The sequence below is a fragment of the Podarcis muralis genome, chromosome Z (genome assembly GCF_964188315.1).
Source record: "Podarcis muralis chromosome Z, rPodMur119.hap1.1, whole genome shotgun sequence".
NCBI classification, from domain to species: domain Eukaryota; kingdom Metazoa; phylum Chordata; class Lepidosauria; order Squamata; family Lacertidae; genus Podarcis; species Podarcis muralis.
In genome coordinates this window covers 5063633-5086432 of record NC_135673.1, presented here as the reverse complement: position 1 = coordinate 5086432, position 22800 = coordinate 5063633, and the positions used below count along the sequence as shown (strand labels likewise).

At 45.5% G+C, this 22800-nt stretch overlaps 1 protein-coding gene across 1 annotated transcript in view; it reads right to left on the bottom strand.

Annotated features, from left to right (window-relative positions):
• The window catches only part of MEGF9 (multiple EGF like domains 9), an 82582-nt gene that overhangs the window by 19326 nt on the left and 40456 nt on the right, over positions 1 to 22800 (bottom strand). Inside the window, exon 2 of the mRNA XM_077922752.1 lies at positions 3510 to 3714. Coding sequence (XP_077778878.1) covers positions 3510 to 3714 — 205 coding nt within the window. The remainder of the gene's footprint in view (positions 1 to 3509; positions 3715 to 22800) is intronic.

The window sequence follows — 22800 nt, the reverse complement described above, 5'->3', positions numbered from 1 at the left end:
GGGCCCATGTCGGTGCCTCTGGACTGGAGCGTGTCCTCAGTGGGGGCTCTTGCCTCAGTGAGTATCCAGAGTGAGTGTAGAAACTATCCAACTGCACAAAGGCAAAATGTACATGTTTACCTTTGATCACTGGCATGTGGCCCTCAGAAAGTTGCACAGAAAGGATGTGGCCCTCGGGCTGAAAACAGTTCCCCACACTTGATACATGCCCTCATTCTTCCCAACTGTAATACAGTGGTACCTCGGGTTACATATGCTTCAGGTTACGGACGCTTCAGGTTACAGACTCGGCTAACCCAGAAATATTACCTCGGGTTAAGAACTTTGCTTCAGGATGAGAACAGAAATCGTGCTCTGGCAGTGCGGCAGCAGCAGGAGGCCCCATTAGGTAAAGTGGTGCTTCAGGTTAAGAACAGTTTCAGGTTAAGAACGGACCTCCAGAATGAATTAAGTTCTTAACACGAGGTACCACTGTAAAGCCTTTCAGAGTATGTATAACTGCAAGGTCAGAAACCCACCCACCTTCCCGCCATTGTTTGCTTTCACAGAATCAAAGAATTTATAGAGTTGGAATAGATCCCGAGCGTCACCTAATGCAGGAATCTCAAAACAAAATCCACCATCCAATTCTAAAATCATATCGGACCCTACTTAGCTTTACTAACAGTTTTAATGCTCCACCACCAGGAGGAGTTGGGATTGTTGTTTTAGCACGGCAACGCTGTATTTTAATTATTCTAATCTAAGCCACTTTGAGTAGCACATGAGCATTAGGAAGGGCAAGGGTATAAGTCTCTAAAGCGGTGATATAGTGGAGCGAGAACAAAGACAAATGCAGTTCCAGGAGCAATGAATATGATGTACTGGAGAACCAGGGAACAGCTGGACTCTCCTTGCTCTTGGAAGTGTATAAGGTGATAATGAGGCTTTCAAGTTTCTTTATGACAAATTTGCATAAAGTCAGAGAATTAGAAAAATAATCAAGCAGCATCTAGATACCTCTTTCCTTTGATGGGCTTCCTATTTCATGCCAGCAGAACAAACAACACTTACTGGCAAGATAGTTTGTGCTTCTAATTAAAAGCTGGATATTTCAGGTTTTGTAAAACTCAATGTGCTTTCCAAGATGAACCTATGCCAGGGGTCAGCAACCTTTTTCAGCCGTGAGCCAGTCCACCATCCCTCAGACTATGTGGTAGGCCGGACTATATTTTGGGGGGAAATATGAACAAATTCCTATGCCCCACAAATAACCCAGAGATGCATTTTAGATAAAAGCACACGTTCTACTCATGTAAAAACATGCTGATTCCCGGACTGTCCACGGGCCGGACTGAGAAGGCAATTGGCAATCTGGCTCATGGGCCTTGGGTTGCCTACCCCTGGCCTATGCAGTTGGAGGTGAACCCCACCAGGAAGTTTGGCACACGACTGCAGTTTGCAAATCCTAATAAACTGGATATTATATGACCTCATTCTGCTTTTGGGGGAAAGATAATAATGGACCAACCACTTCTTCCTGTGGACTCTTCTTGGAAATGTGGTTATAGGGCATGACATTATCTCCTGCACATCAAGATTTACAACTACACTGCAGTTCAAAATAAATGAAAGTCACACAGGCTGCATGATCAACAAATAGATTTCTTACCAGCCTCTCACCATAATGGGTGGGGTGGGGGAATTACAAAAATACCACATAAAAATCCAGTATCAAAATCAGTTGAAACTGCTTACAGTCAGAAGAATGGGGAATAACGATGGAATCTGAAAGCTTTCCCCAGACCTTTGCATCATAATAATAACTTAGACTAATGGGATGTAGAATAGAAGACATACATGCATGAATACATATGCATCAGGTGTGAAAAGGCCAGAGTAAAGAAGGGTACCCCCAGCATACAACGAAAGCTATACAATGAAGGTGCCAGACACACCCTCGAGGGGAGAGAATGCTTATCTAATTATCTTATTCTGAAAGAATTAGTAGAAAAGGTGGCTTGTCTAACTCCAAAAAACCCACAAACACACACACACACACCCCAAAACAAACATCTCCTAACCATAAAAAGAGAATATAGGCAAGAGGTGTCAAAGGATGTTGAGATGAAACCTGGACAGTGTACAATACAAAGGAGATTCCGCTATAAACAGACATGCGGCCTCTCACTCTCCCCATAATTAGTTGGTCCAAGCCGGCGTTTGATTGTAGCAGCAGCAGTGGCCATACATCACAGCAGCTTGTCAGGTCAATGTTCATTTCACGCCTCAACCCAATCCTCAGGGAAAGGATTGAGTTTCCCTCTCACAAACCGCATTCTCTACCACACGGACTCTGTTAATAATTAGCTTATCAGGGCGGTGCGAGTGATAAGACTCTTTTGGTCAAGGATGCATGACCAGGAAAAGAGAGTGGCAATACATGGATCCTGCTGATGCTCAGAGTGCAGCTCCTGTCCCCAGATTTTGATCACAGCCATATCAACGAAGAGTTACAACAGGCATAGGCAAACTCGGCCCTCCAGATGTTTTGGGACTACAACTCCCATCATTCCTGACCACTGGTCTTGTTAGCTAGGGATGATGGGAGTTGCAGTCCCAAAACATGTGGAGAACCGAGTTTGCCTATGCCTGTTTTAGCTCAACAGACTGATCATAATCCGTGTTCAGGCCAATGTGTCTTTTCAAAAGGAGTCCAGAGTGACAATTTATTTGTAAGGTACAAATCACCTTGTATGGTACACATCCATTTTCTTTGTCGCTTTTTATTGGTTCCACCTCAAATCTTTACAACTTCTGCATTAAAAATAAATAAAATAAAAATCCTGAAGGTAATATTGTCCTTACCAACTTTGTTAAGTAAGATTTTCTCTCCCAACAGTGGCTTTCCTATGCAGGTTAAAAGATATACAGTCGCATCTTGGTTGTCAAATGCCTTGCGACTCAAAAGTTTTGGCTCCTGAACGCTGCAAACCAGGAAGTGAGTGGTCCGGTTTGCAAATGTTATTTGGAACTCGAACGTCTGATGCGGCTTTCGATTGGCTGCAGGAAGCTGCTCCAGCCAATCGGAAGCCATGCCTTGGTTTTCAAATGTTTTCGGAAGTCGAACCGACTTCCAGAACAGATTCCGTTCGAGAACCAAGGTACAACTGTATATACTCTACTTATTGTCTACTGAGTTTTGATATTATCATGAGGGCTTTATTGTTGTTTTTGTAAGTCATATGCTTACATTTAAAAAAAAAATCAACAGAATACCTACAAATAAATTATTAATAAGTAAGATTTCCCCTCCCTACAAAGGAATCCTTTGGCCATGGTTCCTGCATTGTAGGCATTGGGGGACTAGATGACCCCCAGGGATATTTTCCAGTGCTATAATTCTATGGCGGGGGAATAAGGATAGCTGCACAGCAAGGAAGCAAACCCTCTCTTGGACACCAAAACACGGTCAAAAGGGAAAGTACAAAGATGGTGGTGGGTGATGCTCACGTCACCCCATTCCTTACTTGTCGCAGGACAGGGATTCGGAGCCCTCGGAATAGCAGCCGCACCAAAGGCACTGCCCACTTGTGGGGTCTGGGTAATAGCCTTCCCCACACCCTTCGCAGTGCAGACCCACGTGTCCAGTCCGGCATTCGCACTGCCCTGTCGTGGTGTTGCAGTCGCTCGGGCCAGTGCTCCCAACAGAACTGCAGTTACAGATGATGAAGTCTGCAAAAGGGATTGAGAAAAGGAAAGAAAAAGGAATTAAAATGGAGATCTCGCTCACACCCACACACGGAAACAGGTTCACATTAATCATTTATTGGTTGTGCAGGCCGCCCATAGAGTAAATTAACTATATCTCCTGGGACAGAGTTCAGCAACCTTTTTTTTTCTTTTTCTTTTTTGGCCTGTAGGTATTTTTGTTTGTTTGTTTGTTTTCAAAGGTTTTATTAAACCTGTGTCATATCCTGTAGGCCCGTGAAAGGCACCTTGAGCTGAAAAAGGAAGCAGAAAACAGAATCACACCCCTCTAAGTTCCTCCTTCATTAGCAGGGGTGCAGGGGTGGGGAGACCATCACCCTCACCACCCACTGATCAATGGGGCAGTGAGCATCAGTGGTAGGAGAGGGGGGCACTCAAAGGCTTTGGTCCATAGGCTTGCTCTGGAAGATTAGCAAAAATATGTGTGGTGTGCAGATAGAGGCTTGGATGTCTCCTGCCCCCTCACCTCCACTGTATTATTTAATTTTGCCACTTTGGTTTCAAACTTATTTTTTGATGTTCCAAACCCCTAGCTGTTTTTTTAAATTTTTCTTTCCATAGCCATGGCAGCTAAATAATTTTTTTTAAAGGAAAAGTAATACACACATCCAAGACATGCAGAAAATATTGATTTTACAGCTGTTCCTTTGTCATGGGCTTGGTAGAAACCATTAAGTGGCTCATGGGCCTCTCATGGTGTATAACTTTAATCATAAAAACTGGAAAAATACTGCCCCCCCACCGCCCTTTTAAAAAGCCACCATGCTTGGAAAACCAGAGATGTAATAGAAGGGGAATACAGGGAAACACAACCCCAGGACTATTTTCACTGCAGGAGCGATCAAAGAGCTCCTTTGTAATTGATAAAACCTCGTTGCTCTGACAAATTGGGGTGATAACAAGTATTTCATGTTCTTTTGTGACATAAAGTATAAAGCCAGGGAAGGCTGCCCCACCCCCCACCCAGGTTATCACTGTGTTAAGGAAAATTCTGGGGTGAGAGACTGTTCAACAGCCCAGCTCGTCGGGGTACCAGTCCCCCGTGGGTCCATGCGGTCAGTAAAAGAAGGAAATTCCAGCCAAGCAATTTGGAGCAAAACAGCAGTCAGTAGGCTTAGATCCTTTATTGTTGCGCAACAGGTTCAACAGCAGCGAGAGAACCCCCCGCATGGGGCGACATTGACTTTTAAAACTTCCCACCATAAAAATTATGGCATATGTAAACTGCTAAATATGAGGTAAAATGAAAATCAGGGGGGACTTGGGGAAGCCCACCTAACAATGTTTAGAAAAAATAAGGATAAGATAAGAATTTGTTTGTATTGTTTGTTTTTTCTGTTTGTGCTGTTTAGTTGTGTTATAAAATGAATAAAATATTTGGGGGGGGACGTGTTACGGAAGGGGGGGCATGTCTTCTTCACTACAATATATTTGCTCAATTTCTCTAGGACTCCATCACCCCTCCCCTGTCCTCCATAATCTCTCAAGTAAGGTGTCAAGACCCTAATCCTGTCAAAATCACTCTGCCAAACCTTTCCTCCGGGCAATGCCAGGTGACAGACTACGCATACATGGACCATTGTCTTCTCAGGATGTGCTTATCTGCGCATATCTCCAGCTCTCTGCATATTCCCCCCTCCCTCCTCCATATGTTAATCCAGTGTAACCCAACCTCTCCTTAATGTATTCATGATGTAATCTGTGTAACCCAACCTTTCCTTAATGTATTCATGATGTAACTGGGATGTATTTTGCACTGTATTCTGGGACATGGAGGGAGTTTCAAAAGTTCATGTCACCCCTTTCTCGCTGTTCAATCTCGTCTTGAACCTGTTGCGCAATAAACTTGGATCTTCTGCAGTTTGCTCCTGTCCGGCTGAGCTCATTTTCTTCCGCAGGGACCCGCGGACTTACTTAGTCCGACCAGCTGGGTGGCAGGGTAGCCCCGCACCCAGATTTAGCCGTAACAGACGACAAAAAAACTTCCCACCACATCCCAGAATACAGTTCGCACAGCATCATTGATTCATCATCTTTACATCACTGACTTATCACCAAAGGGAAGGAGTAGACAGGGGTTACTCTTGTTCAACCTTGGCAAACATGTTCAGACGAGTCCTTGGTCCAAGATTAGCATAGGCAAAACATGTGGGGGCAAGACCCAGGTATAAGATTAGCCTCTGAAGTCCCACCACCCAAAATACAATACAGTGGTACCTCAGGTTAAGTACTTAATTTGTTCCGGAGGTCCATTCTTAACCTGAAACCGTTCTTAAACTGAGGCACCACTTTAGCTAATGGGACCTCCTGCTGCTGCCGCACAATTTCTGTTCTCATCCTGAAGCAAAGTTCTTAACCCAAGGTATTATTTCTGGGTTAGCGGAGTCTGTAACCTGAAGCGTCCGTAACCTGAAGCGCATGTAACCTGAGGTACCACTGTAGAACTTCCTTTGCATGTCTGGACCCCTAGGCAAGTCTGGTGATGGGATTAGGCTTTCCTTGGCCAAAAATCAGCTCAGAAATTGTCACCTCTGGCCACTTCCTGGAGTCCCTTTTCAAGGGCAAAATAGCATGGGAATGGAGGAAACTGGCAAAGGAGTTGATTTTATCTGATTTTTAAAGCTAGGTAACTTCCCTGAGCTGTCAAGTTGAAAGGATACATTCAGGCATTATATTTCTAACATTTAACAACTTTAAAGATGTGCCCCCCCCCCCCGGTAATTTCTGTAACAACAGAAATCACAGAATTGTAGCATTGGATGGAACCCCAAGGATCATCTAGTCCAACCCCCTGCAATGCAGGACTCTCAGCTAAAGCATCCATGGCAGATGGCCCTCCAACCTCTGCTCAAAAACCTCCAAGGAAGGAGAGTCTACAACCTCCCAAGGGAGACTGTCAAACAGCTCTTACTGTCAGCTGTCCTTCCACTCCCATCAGCCCCAGTGAGCAAGTCCAGTGGTCGGGGACAATGCAAGCTATACTCCAACAACTGTGAATAGCTCAGTCGGTACAGCATGAGACACTTAATCTCAAGACTTTGGGTTTGAGTCCCACATTGAGCAAAGATTCCTGCATTGAAGGGGGTTGGGCTAGATGACCTTTACAGTCCTTTCCAACGCTACAATTCTAACATCTGGAGGGGCACCATGTTGGCTATCCCTGGCACAGAAGCCAGAAAAAGCAAAAAATACCATATTTTTTGCTCTATGACTCACTTTTTCCTTGCTAAAAAGTAAGGGGGAATGTGTGTGCATCTTATGGAGTGAATGCAGGCTGCGAAGCTATCCCAGAAGCCAGAACAGCAAGAGAGATTGCTGCTTTCGCTGCACAGTGATCCCTCTTGCTGTTCTGGCTTCTGAGATTCAGAATATTTTTTTTCTTGTTTTCCTCCTCCAAAAACTAGGTGCGTCTTGTGGTCTGGTGCATCTTATAGAGCGAAAAATACGGTAATTGTGCAGCGACTAGATACTTCTTCCCTTCTCTTTGATGGGGTTCCTGCACTAGCAGTTGAAATGAAAATATTATTTACATTTCTAACTTAAAGTTTGGGGTCTTTCATTGTGGTGCCACCTACTAGCTGCCATTCCAAACCTATTGGACAGGTATCCTTTATGAACTGCTTTTAATGCCTGCTAAGACTATTTTTGTTTAGGCAAGCCTACCCAGACATATAATTATATCATTATTATTTCCCAAAAAATATCTATTAATTTTACTTTTGTTTTGATCAATTTAATTTGTTTACCATATTTAAAGTTTGTTCCTTCTGCTATTTTTAATAGATATTTTATACCATTTTATGTATAATCTCCCTGGGAGATTTTAGATATACGTTTTTGTTTTTTTTAAAAAAAGGTTGCTATTCAACTGGCTGAAGATCTTTTGCTAAAGCTCAATGTTTGTTTTGCAGGATTAACCCATAGAAACTGAAGTAAGCGCAACTGATTTCAATACAGTAGTTTGCTTATGCTGCAAAAGGCAACAAGGGTTGCCAAGCATTTTAGGCATGTAGACACATTTGGATTTTTAAGCGACTGCCAAGGGCACCATCATTTATGGTCCCTTCTCTTCCTCAACCTCCAGATCACACAAACACACACCCGAAAGCACAACTCGTGGAAACTTTAGTTTCCGAAGGGTCTGAGTGAAAGTCAGAGCCAGTAGAATTAATTGGAGCCTTGAAAACCCAGAACTGAAAGAGTTTCATTTGTCCAACTTCCTCCTTCAGAAGGCACAGGGGCGGTTGCCCCAGGCACAAGATTGCTAGGGGTGAAAAATCCCAACACCCGGTCATAGCCAGGATTTATTTTGGGGGGGCAGGGCAGGCTTTATGTTAGGGGGGCAGAAGTGAGTTATCTGCGATGCAACTGAGTTAGCTGCATGCTTCTATAGCTGGGCTCTGTCGAAAACGGCTTCTCCATGCGAACCAGGAAGTGACCTCACCAAACAACAGAACAACTCTTCTTTTCTTATCAGCGGCTGCAATCTCCTGGGTGACTGCTGCTAAGCAGCTGAACGTGCATGCGTACTCCACCGGTTTCCCTCCCTCCCACCTCCACACAGCCCTGGGCACTGGCAACTCACGCTATGCCACTGTATTGTTGCTCCTCAGCAGCTAACTTTAAGAGGTATACAGTGGTACGTCCGATTAAGAACTTAATTCGTTCCGGAGGTCCGTTCTTAACCTGAAACTGCTCTTAACCTGAGGTACCACTTTAGCTAACGGGGCCTCCCGCTGCCGCTGTGCCGCCGCCACGCAATTTCTGTTCTCATCCTGAAGCAAAGTTCTTAACCCGAGGTACTATTTCTGGGTTAGTGGAGTCTGTAACCTGAAGCATCTGTAATCTGAGGTACCACTATACAACCTCTGAACCTAGAGGTTCTATCTAGTGATTATTATAAGCAGCTATAGACGGATGCCTTCTCCGTGAATTTGTCTAATCCTCTTTCTAAGAATTTACTGTGTTATGAAAGAGGAAATTGGAAGGGACTATGAGGGTCATCTAGTCCAACTCCCTGCAATGCAAGAATTGCAGCAAAAGCATCCATGTCAGATGGCCAACCAAGCTCTGCTGAGAAATCTCAAAGGAAGGAGAGCCCACCACCTACCAAGGGCATAGAATCAGCTGTATGGTTGGAAGGGACTCTGAGGGTCATCTAGTCCAACCCGCCTGCACTGCAGGAATAATCTTATCGTGGGGCCTCTGGCTTTCAGCAACACAGCATCCCATGGGACTGTGTACTGAGCAACTAGAGCAAAGAGAGGTGTGGAATCTGCTGCTGTGATTGGCTGGCTGTTTGAAGCCTCCCGGTTGGCCGGCCCAGATAGAATCATAGAATGGGAGAGTTGGAAGGGGCTCCATCTAGTCTAACCAGCTCAAACGCAGGAATCTTAACTCAAGCATCCATGACAGATGCCCATTCAGTCTTTGGTTAATAACTGCCAGTGAGTCACAGAACCATAGAATTGCAGGGTTAGAAGGGACCCCAGGGGTCATCCGTGACAGATAGCTAACCTATCTCTTCTTAAAAACTTCCAAGAAAATGCTATTTTCTTCTTCCTCCTCTCACTTCTCTTCCATGATTTTTAAACCCCACCATTCAGAGACGACGAGTGCCTGAAATAATGCCTTGCTCCAGTTTAGCACCTTGTATATAACACCTCGTTGAAAAGCAACTTGACCAGTTTGGGCCCCCCTGCCCTGCCTTATTGATTCATATACCGCCTGGAAGCTTCCAGCTGTTGAATGAACTACATTGCTTTTTTTAAGATGAGGGAAAGATTTGCTAGTTGGTGGCTGCAGACACACACAGCAATGGGATGGTGTGGAGAGAGACAAAGAAACCATTGATAGCTTGAAGTGAGCTCCTGGCTGCTCCCTTTTGCAAGCAGGGCTCACTGGCAGCACCGATCAGCTGCTTGACACTGGCCCTACCATAATGGGCTGCACTAGGGAGTTCCCCATCAGGAATATTACAACCCCTTCTCAGCAGTCAAATATAGGGAGAGAAGGATCCAGCCCACTAGCAGGATCCAATTCCCTTCTTGTGCTCTAACTGTGCCCTGACTGAAAAAGAAGTACAGTGGTACCTTGGGTAACATACGCTTCAGGTTACAGACTCGGCTAACCCAGAAATAGAGTCTCAGGTTAAGAACTTTGCTTCAGGATGAGAACAGAAATCGCGCGGCAGCGGGAGGCCCCATTAGCCAAAGTGGTACCTCAGGTTAAGAACAGTTTCAGGTTAAGAATGGAGTTCCAGAATGAATTAAGTTCCAGAGTTAAGGTTCAGGTTAAGGACGAAGTTCCAGAATGAATTAAGTTCCAGAGAAGCGGACACGGAGCAATGGATCCAAACTACAAGAAAGAAGATTCCACCTAAACATTAGGAAGAACTTCCTGACAGTAAGAGCTGTTCAACAGTGGAATTTGCTGCCAAGGAGTGTAGTGGAGTCTCCTTCTTTGGAGGTCTTTAAGCAGAGGCTTGACAACCATATGTCAGGAGTGCTCTGATGGTGTTTCCTGCTTGGCAGGGGGTTGGACTCGATGGCCCTTGTGGTCTATTCCAACTCTATGATTCTATGATTCTAAGTTCTTAACCGAGGTACCACTGTATACTGTATTTATAAAGTGACAGGGCTGTGTTCATTGTAGCTTTGAGTAGCGCATTGTGTGGGCAAAAATGGCCTATTTGCACAAGTTTTTTTCCTCCACTCCTCCACCCTGAAACCCCCCCCCCCCACTAAATCTGTTCTGGGGGCTCCATAAGTCCCTGCCACCCCACAACCCTTCAGAGCAGATAAGGGGATGGCCCAAGGCAGAGGGGCAGTGTGTGTGTTAATGTGTCTTTTCCCTGAAATGATTGGGTGGCAGTTCATGCAGTTGGCAGGCCTGCATCAATCTGTGTTCCTGCCTCTTTGCCTACTCATAGATATGGGAGCCATTTTGCGTGATGTCATGCAACTGCCCCTCCCCTTTGCAGCCATTTTGTGACTGGCACCCACGATACTTTTCTCAAAATTTCAAATGTGCCCCCTGGCCCCCCAAAAAAGCCCCCTGGCAACTCTTGCTTTATTCACTAAACAGCAGTTTAATTCAGGAGAGCACCTTAAGGGAGCTGAGCAAGTTCAATCTTGTTGCTCAGCCGTGGAGTTTCCCATTGCAAAGTGCTGTTGTGACGCAGATCTATGACGAATCCAGTGGGCACGCAGAGATGTAAAGAATTTCACCCGAAAGCCATTACAGTCATAAAATCATAATGCCTGTGTTCTGCCATTAGATTTGCTCATATTACTTTGGAGGCATATTAAAACTACAGAGTTGAACAAGCATTAATTGGTAATTTCTTAATATCTGTTTGCATCAATATTGGAAAAACATTGTAGGAAACGAATCCTTCCTTCATTAGAAGGCGAGGGAAGATTTACTGCATGTAATACTCACATATAAAAGTGTATAGGATAAAGCATTCTTGACAAAGCTAACATATTGTGAAAGAGACATCAAAGTATATGAACAAGTCCCACCCCGCCCCCCGCCCATCCACTCATGGAATCTGGAACTGCTGGGAAAAAAATAATAGGAGCACTTCTTAAACCACAACTGATTTTTTTGTACACAATGGCATTGTATATCCATCTAAGTTCTAGAACAGACCCACTTAAATTGATGGGTTTTAGTAATGCCCATTAATTTCAATGGATCTTGTCTGAGCAGAACTAGCATTGGCTAAAATGCCATATTTATATTTATATTTCATGTGTAAACATATAAATGACATACAGTGGTACCTCGGGTTAAGAACTTAATTCGTCCCGGAGGTCCGTACTTAACCTAAAACTGTTCTTAATCTGAAGCACCACTTTAGCTAATGGGGCCTCCTGCTGCCGCTGCACCGCCGGAGCACGATTTCTGTTCTCATCCTGAAGCAAAGTTCTTAACCTGAAGCACTATTTCTGGGTTAGCGGAGTCTGTAACCTGAAACATATGTAACCTGAAGCGTATGTAACCCGAGACACCACTGTATTTTATTCCTTTTAAGATGATTTATCTTTTTGGTGTGTGTGTGTGTGTGCGCGTGTGTGTAGGGACAGGGGTGGCGCTGTGGTCTAAACCACAGAGCCTAGGGCTTGCCGATCAGAAGGTCAGTGGTTCAAATTCCCGCAACAGGGTGAGCTCCCATTGTTCAGTCCCAGCTCCTGCCAACCTAGCAGTTCAAAAGCATGTCAAAGTGCAAGTAGATCAATAGGTGCTGCTCTGGCGGGAAGGTAAATGGTGTTTCCGTGCGCTGCTCTGGTTTGCCAGAAACGGCTTAGTCATGCTGGCCACATGACCTGGAAGCTGTCTGTGGACAAACGCCGGCTCCCTCGGCCTATAGAGCGAGATGAGTTCGCAACCCCAGAGTCGTCCGCGACTGGACCTAATGGTCAGGGGTACTTTTACCTATATATGTATATGTGTGTGTGTGAATTTTTAGTAGCAGCACTATACTTTCATTGTGTTTAGCAGTAACAGTGCATTGGAGGAAACAAATAGCCTTTTTCATGTGAAGGTAAGACTTTCCATATAATATTACAGTGGTTCTTCAAGGCTACAGGGTTAAGAACTTAATTCGTTCCGGAGGTCCGCTCTTAACCTGAAACTGTTCTTAACCTGAAGCACCACTTTAGCTAAAGGGGCCTCCCACTGCCACTTCATCCCGAAGCAAAGTTCTTAACCCGAGGTAATATTTCTGGGTTAGCAGAGTCTGTAACCTGAAGCGTCTGTAACCTGAAGCGTCTGTAACCCGTGGTACCACTGTAATCAATATGCTTTTTAAAAGGAAAAATCTGACCCCTCTTTTCATTTTGAACTGTTATGATTTTTGTACCTCTTTTTGATAATCCATTATGCTTTTCATTCTCTACCAGATAATACATTTAAACAACAAACGATGATGATGGTAAAAAGCTTTACGTAACTGGGCAGTGTCTTTGAGCTCTTTCAGATCCTTCCAGGACATTCTTCCCAGCAATTCAAGAGCTGTCCCTACAATCTAGCAGCAACTCACGAAAGCAAGCTGCTGCCCCCCACCCTGGCTCCCCGCTTTAAACATTACATGTCATCGACTTGTCTTGCCAGCAGTGCATAAGCTCCTCAATAAATGATGATCACAGGGAAAACCTTCCAACTGCTGACAAGGCATCTTAAGAAACTGAAGACAGAAACAAACCATTCCCTAAATTCACAAAGTCAATGAGATCATCATCAGCTCTTATCTCCTTCAGTGGCTTTCTCCTAGGCACAACTACATCCGGTTAAGCCCCAAGGAGCTCAGGGAAATGTGTATAGAATCTATGGATGCTATTTTTATTTATAACCCGCCTCTCTTCTGTCAAAAAACTGAAGACATTGTGCACATGGGTCTTCACCCACCCAAGGCCTCATGAGAGCCAACTCCTAGGGCAGTGATGGCCAAACTTGGCTCTCCCGCTGTTTTGGGACTACAGTTCCCATCATCCCTGACCACTGGTCCTGCTAGCTAGGGATGATGGGAGTTGTAGTCCCAAAACAGCTAGAGGACCAAGTTTGCCATCACTGCTGTAGGGGCTGAGGGGTATTTGGCTCCCCCAATAAAATATTTGAGGGGGTCAGCCCCCCCTCCCAAGTTGATGGACATTGCCATTCAAATGGGGTGTATGCACTATGTCATGTGATTGATTATGTGGGGCGGGTCTTACCTGTCCCCCCCCCCATTTAATTCAAGTTGGCACCCCTGCAAGGCCTTGAATAGACCTAAACCTGCCTACTTTGGGCAAAGTGGCAACCTCTCTTGCCCCCAGGCCAATGTATGCAAAAAAACATTTCCAAGCTGGGGAAAGTACAGAAAAGAGCAAGCAGAACGATTGCGTGTTGAGATCCTGCAGCCACCCCCTCATTGGAAATAACTCACACAAGGACACGGATATTAAAGGTAAAGGTAAAGGTACCCCTGCCCGTACGGGCCAGTCTTGACAGACTCTAGGGTTGTGCGCCCATCTCACTCAAGAGGCCGGGGGCCAGCGCTGTCCGGAGACACTTCCAGGTCATGTGGCCAGCGTGACATCACTGCTCTGGCGAGCCAGAGCCGCACACGGAAACGCCGTTTACCTTCCCGCTAGTAAGCGGTCCCTATTTATCTACTTGCACCCGGGGGTACTTTCGAACTGCTAGGTTGGCAGGCGCTGGGACCGAACAACGGGAGCACACCCTGCCGTGGGGATTCGAACCGCCGCCCTTTCGATCGGCAAGCCCTAGGCGCTGAGGCTTTTACCCACAGCGCCACCCGCATCCCAAACACGGATATTAGGTTTATGTTATTGGGCAAATTTTGGCCACAACTTTATTGAAATTAAAGAATGTGAGCAGTATTGGCTTAGGCATTGATTGGACCTGACTATCTGACTCCTGCCCATTGTGCAGGAAGTCCAGTAAGGGTAAGCCACTGGTAGGGAGAGCCCTGTCGATGCGAACCAACTCAAGCTCCCCCTGGTGTTCCCGTCGGGGTCGTGTCAAGGCCTTAGCCCCCCAGCCGGGCTTCAGACTAGATCAACACCCCCGGGTTCCTTTAACAGAATACCCTTAAGCATGGAGGGGCAGGTGATGGCCACACCTCCCCTCCCCCACACAAGGTCAAACAGCCAAAGAGGAAGTCCTCTGGCTCGCTCCTCTGTTTAAACGGCCCCGGCCACGACTCTGATGTGGCCGGGATCCCCCAGGCAACGGGGGACAGAGTCCCCCACCCCCGGTGGGGAGTGGGTGGCCACGTGGTCCACTGCAACTCCTCCCCACTGGGAAGTGGAGCGGATTTGGGGGAAGTGAGTACACCAGGAGGCTGGGGAAGAGATTGTCGGTAGTGCTCTAACAGTGCCAATCAGATTCCTGTGGGAACCTGCCCTACCTCACTGTCTGTTTATAGAAGTTTTAATTGTATTAGTACGGATATTTCCACCAGCATGGGTTCACTGGGAGGAAGATGCAATGTGTAATCTATCTAACCTCAATAAGTAAAAAATGCAAAAGAGGTTTACGGGGGGAAATGTATTTTTTTTAGTAATGTCTTGGAAAAACAAGTTCACTGATAATTTCCATTCTTCTGCTGCTTTCAGTTTGCTATGGCAGTATTCCTTTATGCTCTTTATCTTTGGTAAATAGAAAATACACAGGTCTGAGCTCCACTGATGTGGTTCTCAAGGTTGAAATAGGCTCTCCACCGTGCCCTAATTTAAGCAACCATTTATTTCCCAGAAGGCCGAGTACTGGTTTGTAACAACCGAGTTTGGAAAAGCTGAACTACCAACGGTGGGGTGGGCAGAGGGTTAAATTCTCACAGATCCTATCATGTGTAACCATAAGCTTAATCATCTGGTGTTCTCTCCATCTATATCTTCTGATCTCCATGTACAGTAGTGCACCGCAAATCTATAACCTGCTCCTTTTTTTCTGTTTTTTTTGTTTTTTTTTTTTTTTTGAAGTGGGTGGTGGGAATACAGAAATAAAATAATAATCTAAAAATTCAGCACGAGCTGCAAGTTCAGCATAAAAGCATGCAAATTGCCGGCTGCCTGTACAAAGCAAGCAGATTTGTACAAAACATATTGAGCAGCTGCCTAGTTTAATCTAGAGTGCAGCATGAAAAGGCAAACCTTCCGAGTGTCACACTGAGGCTGATTCCTCTTTGATAGATGATAGATAGATAGATAGATAGATAGATAGATAGATAGATAAAATAAAAAATAGACATATAATAATCCTCATCTCTAAAGGCAAAAAGTGGTGAACCTGCAGCAAACCCTTAGTGAATTAGTTGCTGAACTTTATGTTGCCCTCAGTCTGCTTTCAGGTACAGTGGTACCTCGGGTTACAGACGCTTCAGGTTACAGGTGCTTCAGGTTACAGCCTCCGCTAACCCAGAAATAGTACTTCGGGTTAAGAACTTTGCTTCAGGAGGAGAACAGAAATTGTGCGGCAGCAGCGGGAGGCCCCATTAGCTAAAGTGGTACCTCAGGTTAAGAACAGTTTCAGGTTAAGAACGGACCTTCAGAACGAATTAAGTTCTTAACCAGAGGTACCACTGTAGATGGAAATGATGGAGGGATTATCTAGGGATGGCGGGGCAGGAAACAGGGAGAGGAGGGGCAAGTTTAAAAAGTGGGTGAACTACCCCTTTTTGGCTCTAGCCCCACCCACACTTTGCAAAAGGCAACATTTCATACTGCAGTCAACAGATTTATTTTACTTTAATTTGCTTGACTTATGATATTTATATCCAGTCCTTTTTTCCCCTGGGGGTACGCAGGGGTACACATACCCCTAAACATTTTGTGAATCTAAGTTTGGCCTCATTGAGGGGGCAGTATTTCAATACAAGTAGGAAAATGAGAGTACCCCTAAACATATGGGTTGTTTCTTTTTTAAAGAAAAAAATCACTGTTTATATCCCACTTTTCCTCCAAAGAGCTCAAAGTTCTCCCCTTCGCCGGTTTATCCTCACAACAGCCCTGTAACGTAAAGCAGACTGAGAGACTAGCTGAAGGTCACCCAGTGAGTTTTATGGGCGTGGGGGGAGGGGTTTGGGACCATAGATTCCCAGGCCACATTTTCAAGTGCTCAAAGTGCTTCACAAGTATTATCTTCCAGGGTTTCCGTATTTCAAAAAGTGAAAATCCAGACACAAAAGTTTTTGAGCTTTTTTGGCAAAATCACAAAAAAATGACATTTTTAAGCTAGAAGGCTGATCGCCGAAGAATTGATGCTTTTGAATTATGGTGCTGGAAGAGACTCTTGAGAGTCCCATGGACTGCAAGAAGAACAAACCTCTCCATTCTGAAGGAAATCAGCCCTGAGTGCTCACTGGAAGGACAGATCCTAAAGCTGAGGCTCCAATACTTTGGCCACCTCATGAGAAGAGAAGACTCCCTGGAAAAGACCCTGATGTTGGGAAAGATGGAGGGCACAAGGAGAAGGGGACGACAGAGGACAAGATGGTTGGACAGTGTTCTCGAAGAGACCAGCATGTTTGACCAAACTGCGGGAGGCAGTGGGAGACAGGAGTGCCTGGCGTGCTCTGGTCCATGGGGTCACAAAGAGTCGGACACAACTAAACGACTAAACAACAACAAAGGAAAATTGGCAAAAATGACACTACCAACCCAGACATTGTGACAATTTTCGCCCACACTTCCAACTGCAGTTTTCCAGGTGTGTCCAGAAAATTCTGGACATATGGCAACACTAACTAAACCTGTACAGGTTTCCTTTGTTGTTGTTTAGTCGTGTCCGACTCTTCGTGACCCCATGGACCAGAGCATGCCAGGCAATCCTGTCTTATTATCCCCATATTGCCCTCGGGTGACTGAGGGCGCATACAGGACAACAAGGGAAAGAAGGATTGATTGTTCAACCTCTCTAGGAACTGTAGATCTGTGAGGGTAATAGGGGGCCTCCTGGTGACTCTCAGCACCCTTAATAAATTATAGTTCCCAGAATACTTTGGGGGAAGCTATGACCTTTTTTTTTAAGGGACACAGGTGGCACTGTGGTCTGCCTAGGGCTTGCCGATCAGAAGATTGGCGGTTCAAATACTCAAAACAGGGTGAGCTCCCGTTGTTCAGTCCCAGCTCCTGCCCACCTAGCAGTTCAAAAGCACGTCAAAGTGCAAGTAGATAAATCTGGTGGGAAGGTAAATGGCGTTTCCGTGCGCTGCTCTGGTTCACCAGAAGCGGCTTAGTCACGCTGGCCATATGACCTGGAAGCTGTCTGCGGACAAACACCGGCTCCCTCAGCCTATAGAGCAAGATGAGCATACAACCCCAGAGTCGTCCACAACTGGACATAACAGTCAGGGGTCCCTTTACCTTTACCTTATGACTTTTTAAAGTGGTGTGATGCTGATTTAAATGTGTAGTGCAGGTGGGCTCCCAGTTCTATCAGAGTAGGGTCATATATAGCAAGCATGTGGGGTGCAGTGGTTAAATTGCTGGAATAAGACCTGGGAGAGACCAGGGTTTAAACCTCCATTCAGCCATGAAGGCTGCTGGGTGGCTTTTAGACCAATCCCGGTCTTTCAGCCTAACCTACCTCACAGGGTTGTTGTGAGGATAAAATGGAGGTGAGGAAAGCCATATACTGCACATCACCCTGAGCCCGTTGGAAGAATGGTGGGATATAGATCTAATAATAAATACATGGATAAAATTGCATCGCTATCAATGCAATCAGATTACCAGCGGTCTCGAGTTGCGTAGCACAATAACAATATTTTTTTCAGCCTCCGTATGACCCACGCAGACATGGACCCAGCTCATATGCCCTCACAAAACTTTGCTCCCACTTCTGTGAGCACCCAGGTGGCAGTTTCAGGCTGACGCAGGACCAGGTGTTGAAGGAAGGAGAAAACAGTCAGCCTCAAGGCACTTTTCACCTGCTGGCTCTGCAAAAAGATTATCCAAGCTGTTGAAGGTGGACATGCATCCGCAGACGCCTCATGTCACTCTGTCAAAAATGGATTTGCCCAACAAAGCCAGAGGAACACGACAATTGTTTGGGGCTGAAGAGCCAACATGGAACACTGCCTTATACCAAGTTTAATTAGCTCAGGACTGTCTACGTGTGCTGTTAGGGGAAGGGTAATACCTCTGGTGGAGAACACATCATGCTCCTTCTGGGGTAGTTTGTCCACCTTTGGTCCTCACCCTGCACTCAGCTCTCCCCTGTGGCTTCTAGAAGCTGTCACCATGCAACAGTGACCACACCCCAGGAAACAGTTTCAACTGGCCAGCCAAACCAGGTGAGGGTAGTCGATGGGTCTCAAACCTTTGAGTTAGGGGCTTCCTCTGAATGCAAAGACAGGCTCTGGCACATTGAGCAGACAAGACTAATTTTGAGTCCAACGGTCAGGAAGGCGGTTTCTGCATGTGCTTTAGAGGGAAGTGAGGGGCAGGTGGGGTTTGTCAACCTGGGAAGGTAACACATCTGGGAGAAGGAGGGAAACTCTGATCCTAAACCTCCACTGCTTTGCAGGATATATTTGAGAGGTGAAAAGGCTAAGGAGTAAACCCTACACAAGTCTTGAGTAGAGTTCCGAAAATGGTTGGATGGAGCATTGAACGCCTCCTTCTGGCAACTCCTACAGTCAAGCTGGGGTCAAACGTCTTGCTCTGCTTTCCTTTGCACCCCAGCAGCAAGGCCGAGAGGGAGGTCTGGTCATCTGGGCACTCCAGAAGAAGAAGAGTTTGGATTTGATATCCCGCCTTTCACTCCCCTTCAGGAGTCTCAAAGCGGCTAACATTCTCCTTTCCCTTCCTCCCCCACAACAAACACTCTGTGAGGTGAGTGGGGCTGAGAGACTTCAGAGAAGTGTGACTGGCCCAAGGTCACCCAGCAGCTGCATGTGGAGGAGCGGAGACACAAACCCAGTTCCCCAGATTACGAGACTACCGCTCTTAACCACTACACCACAGTCCAGGACCTCCATGCACATTGCCAGGCTTGCACCCCAGAGAGGTCACTTCCATACTGCTAACACAGTGGTTAGACTTCATCCCTGGAGGTGCACTCCATTGTCTCAAGACAGATAGATGCCAACAACTGTCTACACTGATTGGTTGTCCAGGGTTCCAGGCAGCGATTACCATATTTTTCCACGTATAAGACTAGGGTTTGTTTTTTACCAAAAAAAAAAAATGGTTTAAAATTGGGGCTCGTCTTATACATGGGTAGTGCTGAGAGGTGTTTTCTTAATTTGGAGTCGCCAAAAATAGGGTGCGTCTTATACATGGGAAAATACGGCAATACCTGACCCTATTCAGAGACATTAGAAATTGAACCTGTAACCTTCTGCATGAATGGAAGTGCTCATAGGAGCTCTAGAAACATAGGAAACTGCCTTTATACAGAGTCAGGTCCACCTAGTTCAGTATTGTCTGCACAGGTGGTTGGTGGCTCTCCAGGGATTCCTAGCCCCACCTGGAGATGCCAGGGATTGAACCTGGGACTTTCTGCATGGAAGGCAGATGCTCTCACACTGAGCTATGGCCCTCCCCCAAACACAACTGGTTGTCTTCTGCACAGTCAATCCCTGTGGAATCTCAGAGCTACCAAACTCCCTCTTGAAAGGGCGCATTCAAAATGAACCTTCGCCAGCAGGGTTGTGGCTGACAGAACGTGTACAAAAGGTCCCAAGTTCAAGTCCTGACCTCTGCCGCTGGAAAGAAAGCATAAGGGGATAAGGAAGACATCCAGTTGACATCTTGGAGTGCTGCTGCCAGTCAGAGCAGATGAGCTGTGTGGGTAGACAGTCTGACTCTACCCGAGGCAGAGTCTTAAAGTTGCAGACGAAAACCTAGGAGGTTAATCTACTGGGTGTCATTTAAATAAATTAACTGTGGGCTTTTAAGTCCCGTTGTTCTGTTGCAGATATAATTAATGCAAAAGCAGCACTGAAAATGGAGAGTCCAGCAAACACGATAAGGGGATAAGGCAATCCGATAAGTAAGCATGTTGAGCAAAATAATTAGAGGAACAGTCCCTAGCCAACAGAGCAGGCAGAATTCAGCAGGATTTCAGCTGTTTTTGTACTCAACCAAATGCAGCAAAGCACTGCAGAATGCAGATAGAGCTGTTCTGAAGCAAGCTATAACATACTTCTAAATATATATATATACTTTATTTAAAACATTTTTAGCTCACTTCTCAGCCTCGCCACCGGCAAAAACCAGGTTTCCAGAGCAGCTTACAAATATCAATAATAAGACCGTGTCTGATCTCATGCTTAGAATCCAAAAGACATAACACAAAAGGGGGGGAAATACTGGGATGGAGGAGAGGGAGGTTGTTTGCAATTCTAGTCCTATTCAGAGCAGACCCATTGAAATCAATGGAAATTCCTAACACAGGGTCATTAATTTCAGTGGGTCTGCTCTGAGTAGAACTGTGCACATACAACCGTCAGGCAACAGTCCTTAGTTGCAGAGTTCTCCTAACAATCAGATGGAATGGAAAGGAGTTCACAGAGCAGGTGCCTCGGCCAAGCCAAGGAAGTGGCTATGCTCCCCTTCTCTCCCATCTGCCATGGTCTGAAGGAACTTCTGCTATTGGATGACAGTGGAATCCCTACAGGCTTGAGATGCAGAAGCTTTCTCTTGCACCTGGAGTTCATACATCTCCCTGTGGATGAATGCCCTGTAACATCTCTTTTCAGAGGGGCTGGGAAATGGGCACATTCACCTGCTTTCTGCCACACATCATTGTTTTAGGGCAACGATGCCCTAAAGAACACAAGTGCTATGGTCAGAGCGCTGATGCCATGTGGTAAATACTATTTTTATTTTATTTAATTTTTGCGTTTATATCCTCCCACCTTTCCTCCAAGGAGCTCAAGGTGGCAAACATAGTTCTCCATCTCCTCATTTTATTCTCACAAAAACCAGGTGAGATGGGTTAGGCTGAGACAAGACAGTGACGAGCCCAAGGTCACCCAATGAGTTTCATGGCTAAGTGAGAATTTGAACCCTGGTCTCCTAGGTCCTAGTCCAACACCCTAACTACTACACCACCACTGGTTCTAAAGTGCATAGGGTATGTGGAGGGAGTCTCAAACCAGACACACACACACCCGCCAGCAGCCATTCTTCAGCACTGTGTTTTCTGCACCACCACTTGTTTGATGTCTCAGCAAAACATGTAAATTTAGGCTTTGTGGCTCAAGGATGCCTTCTAGGTTCACTCTGTGCCTCCAAACCGTCATCTGACCCTATGACTTGAGCCATCCCAGCCAATAAAGAAGCACCATGTCTTCTATAAAAGTGATCTACTTGTTGTGATGAGCAGGGACAAAGAACTCAGGTTGCTTTTAGCTGGGTGGGCTGTGATTGACCTTGCAGTATGTCTGGCATGACATACTGCCCCTCGCATGCCAAGAGCTTAGACAAGGCAAGACATCTGCCCATGCAAACCTGCATAAAGCGGTTGGTTAGTGCACAGCTATGGAGGAACAGCTGGATATAAATGTAATAATGAAGTAAAGGGTTGTATCCAACTGAGACAGACTCAGAGATGACCTGTTGAAATGACTAGGCCAAAATTAGTCAGAGTAATCTATTTCAATGGGTCCTAAGTAGGACTAGCACTGGAAGAGCTTGACGTTCTTCTGACCACAGCCAGTTCCCTTCATCAGACTTCAGTCTTGGCCATTTTTCTAGATTCTAGATTTCTGCATTGCAGGGGGAAGGACTAGATGACCCTTGTTCTTACCTCCAACTTTACAATTCTATGTAGAAAAGATTCACAGAAGTTTCTAGCCCAGGGAGTTTTTTAAACTAGGTTAAAAAAAGAAAAAGAAAACAGTCCAGTTTTAGCTTTTCTTTTCTCTTTTAAAGCAGCCCGCTGGCACTCTTGTGAGATCATCTTGTGTGGAGAAATGAAAAGGAAAGCTTTTATCTGATCTGCTGCCACTATAATACTTGTTCGAGAGGGCTTTCACTCCCAGTCTCACCAGTCCCCTTGCTTTGTTACTCAACAAGAAGACTTTCCAAAGCAAAAGGAGGACAGAGAAGACAAGGAACATGAGTCATGTAAACTGGTTCCAGCAAAACCGAGACCCCTTCGGTTCCAACATATTGCTAAACTGGGTGTTCCTTTTCTTTCTAAACCTCAAGTGTGGTGCATGAAAATAAAAAGAATTTTGAGCAACCAAAATAAATCTAGCTTGCCTTGAATTGCAATGAAGGCATGAAATGCTCTCCCTGGAGGGGCCCGTCTGATGCCAGCATTGTCACCCTTTCAGAGCTGGGCAAAGGCATTTGAACAACACTGATGGTATGTTATTAAATCTGTCTTTAACGGGGTTGTAGGCAACTAAGTTCTACTCAGAGTACACCCACAGAAATTAATGAACCTAAAAAAGTCGTGCCCAAAGCAACTCCAAAAACCAGCCAGAATGTGTTAGAATTGCTGTTGTGGCACTATGTGTTGTTTTGTGCTGTATTCTGTGTTTTATTGAATTTGTATGTAGCCATTTTACTGCATTTTAAA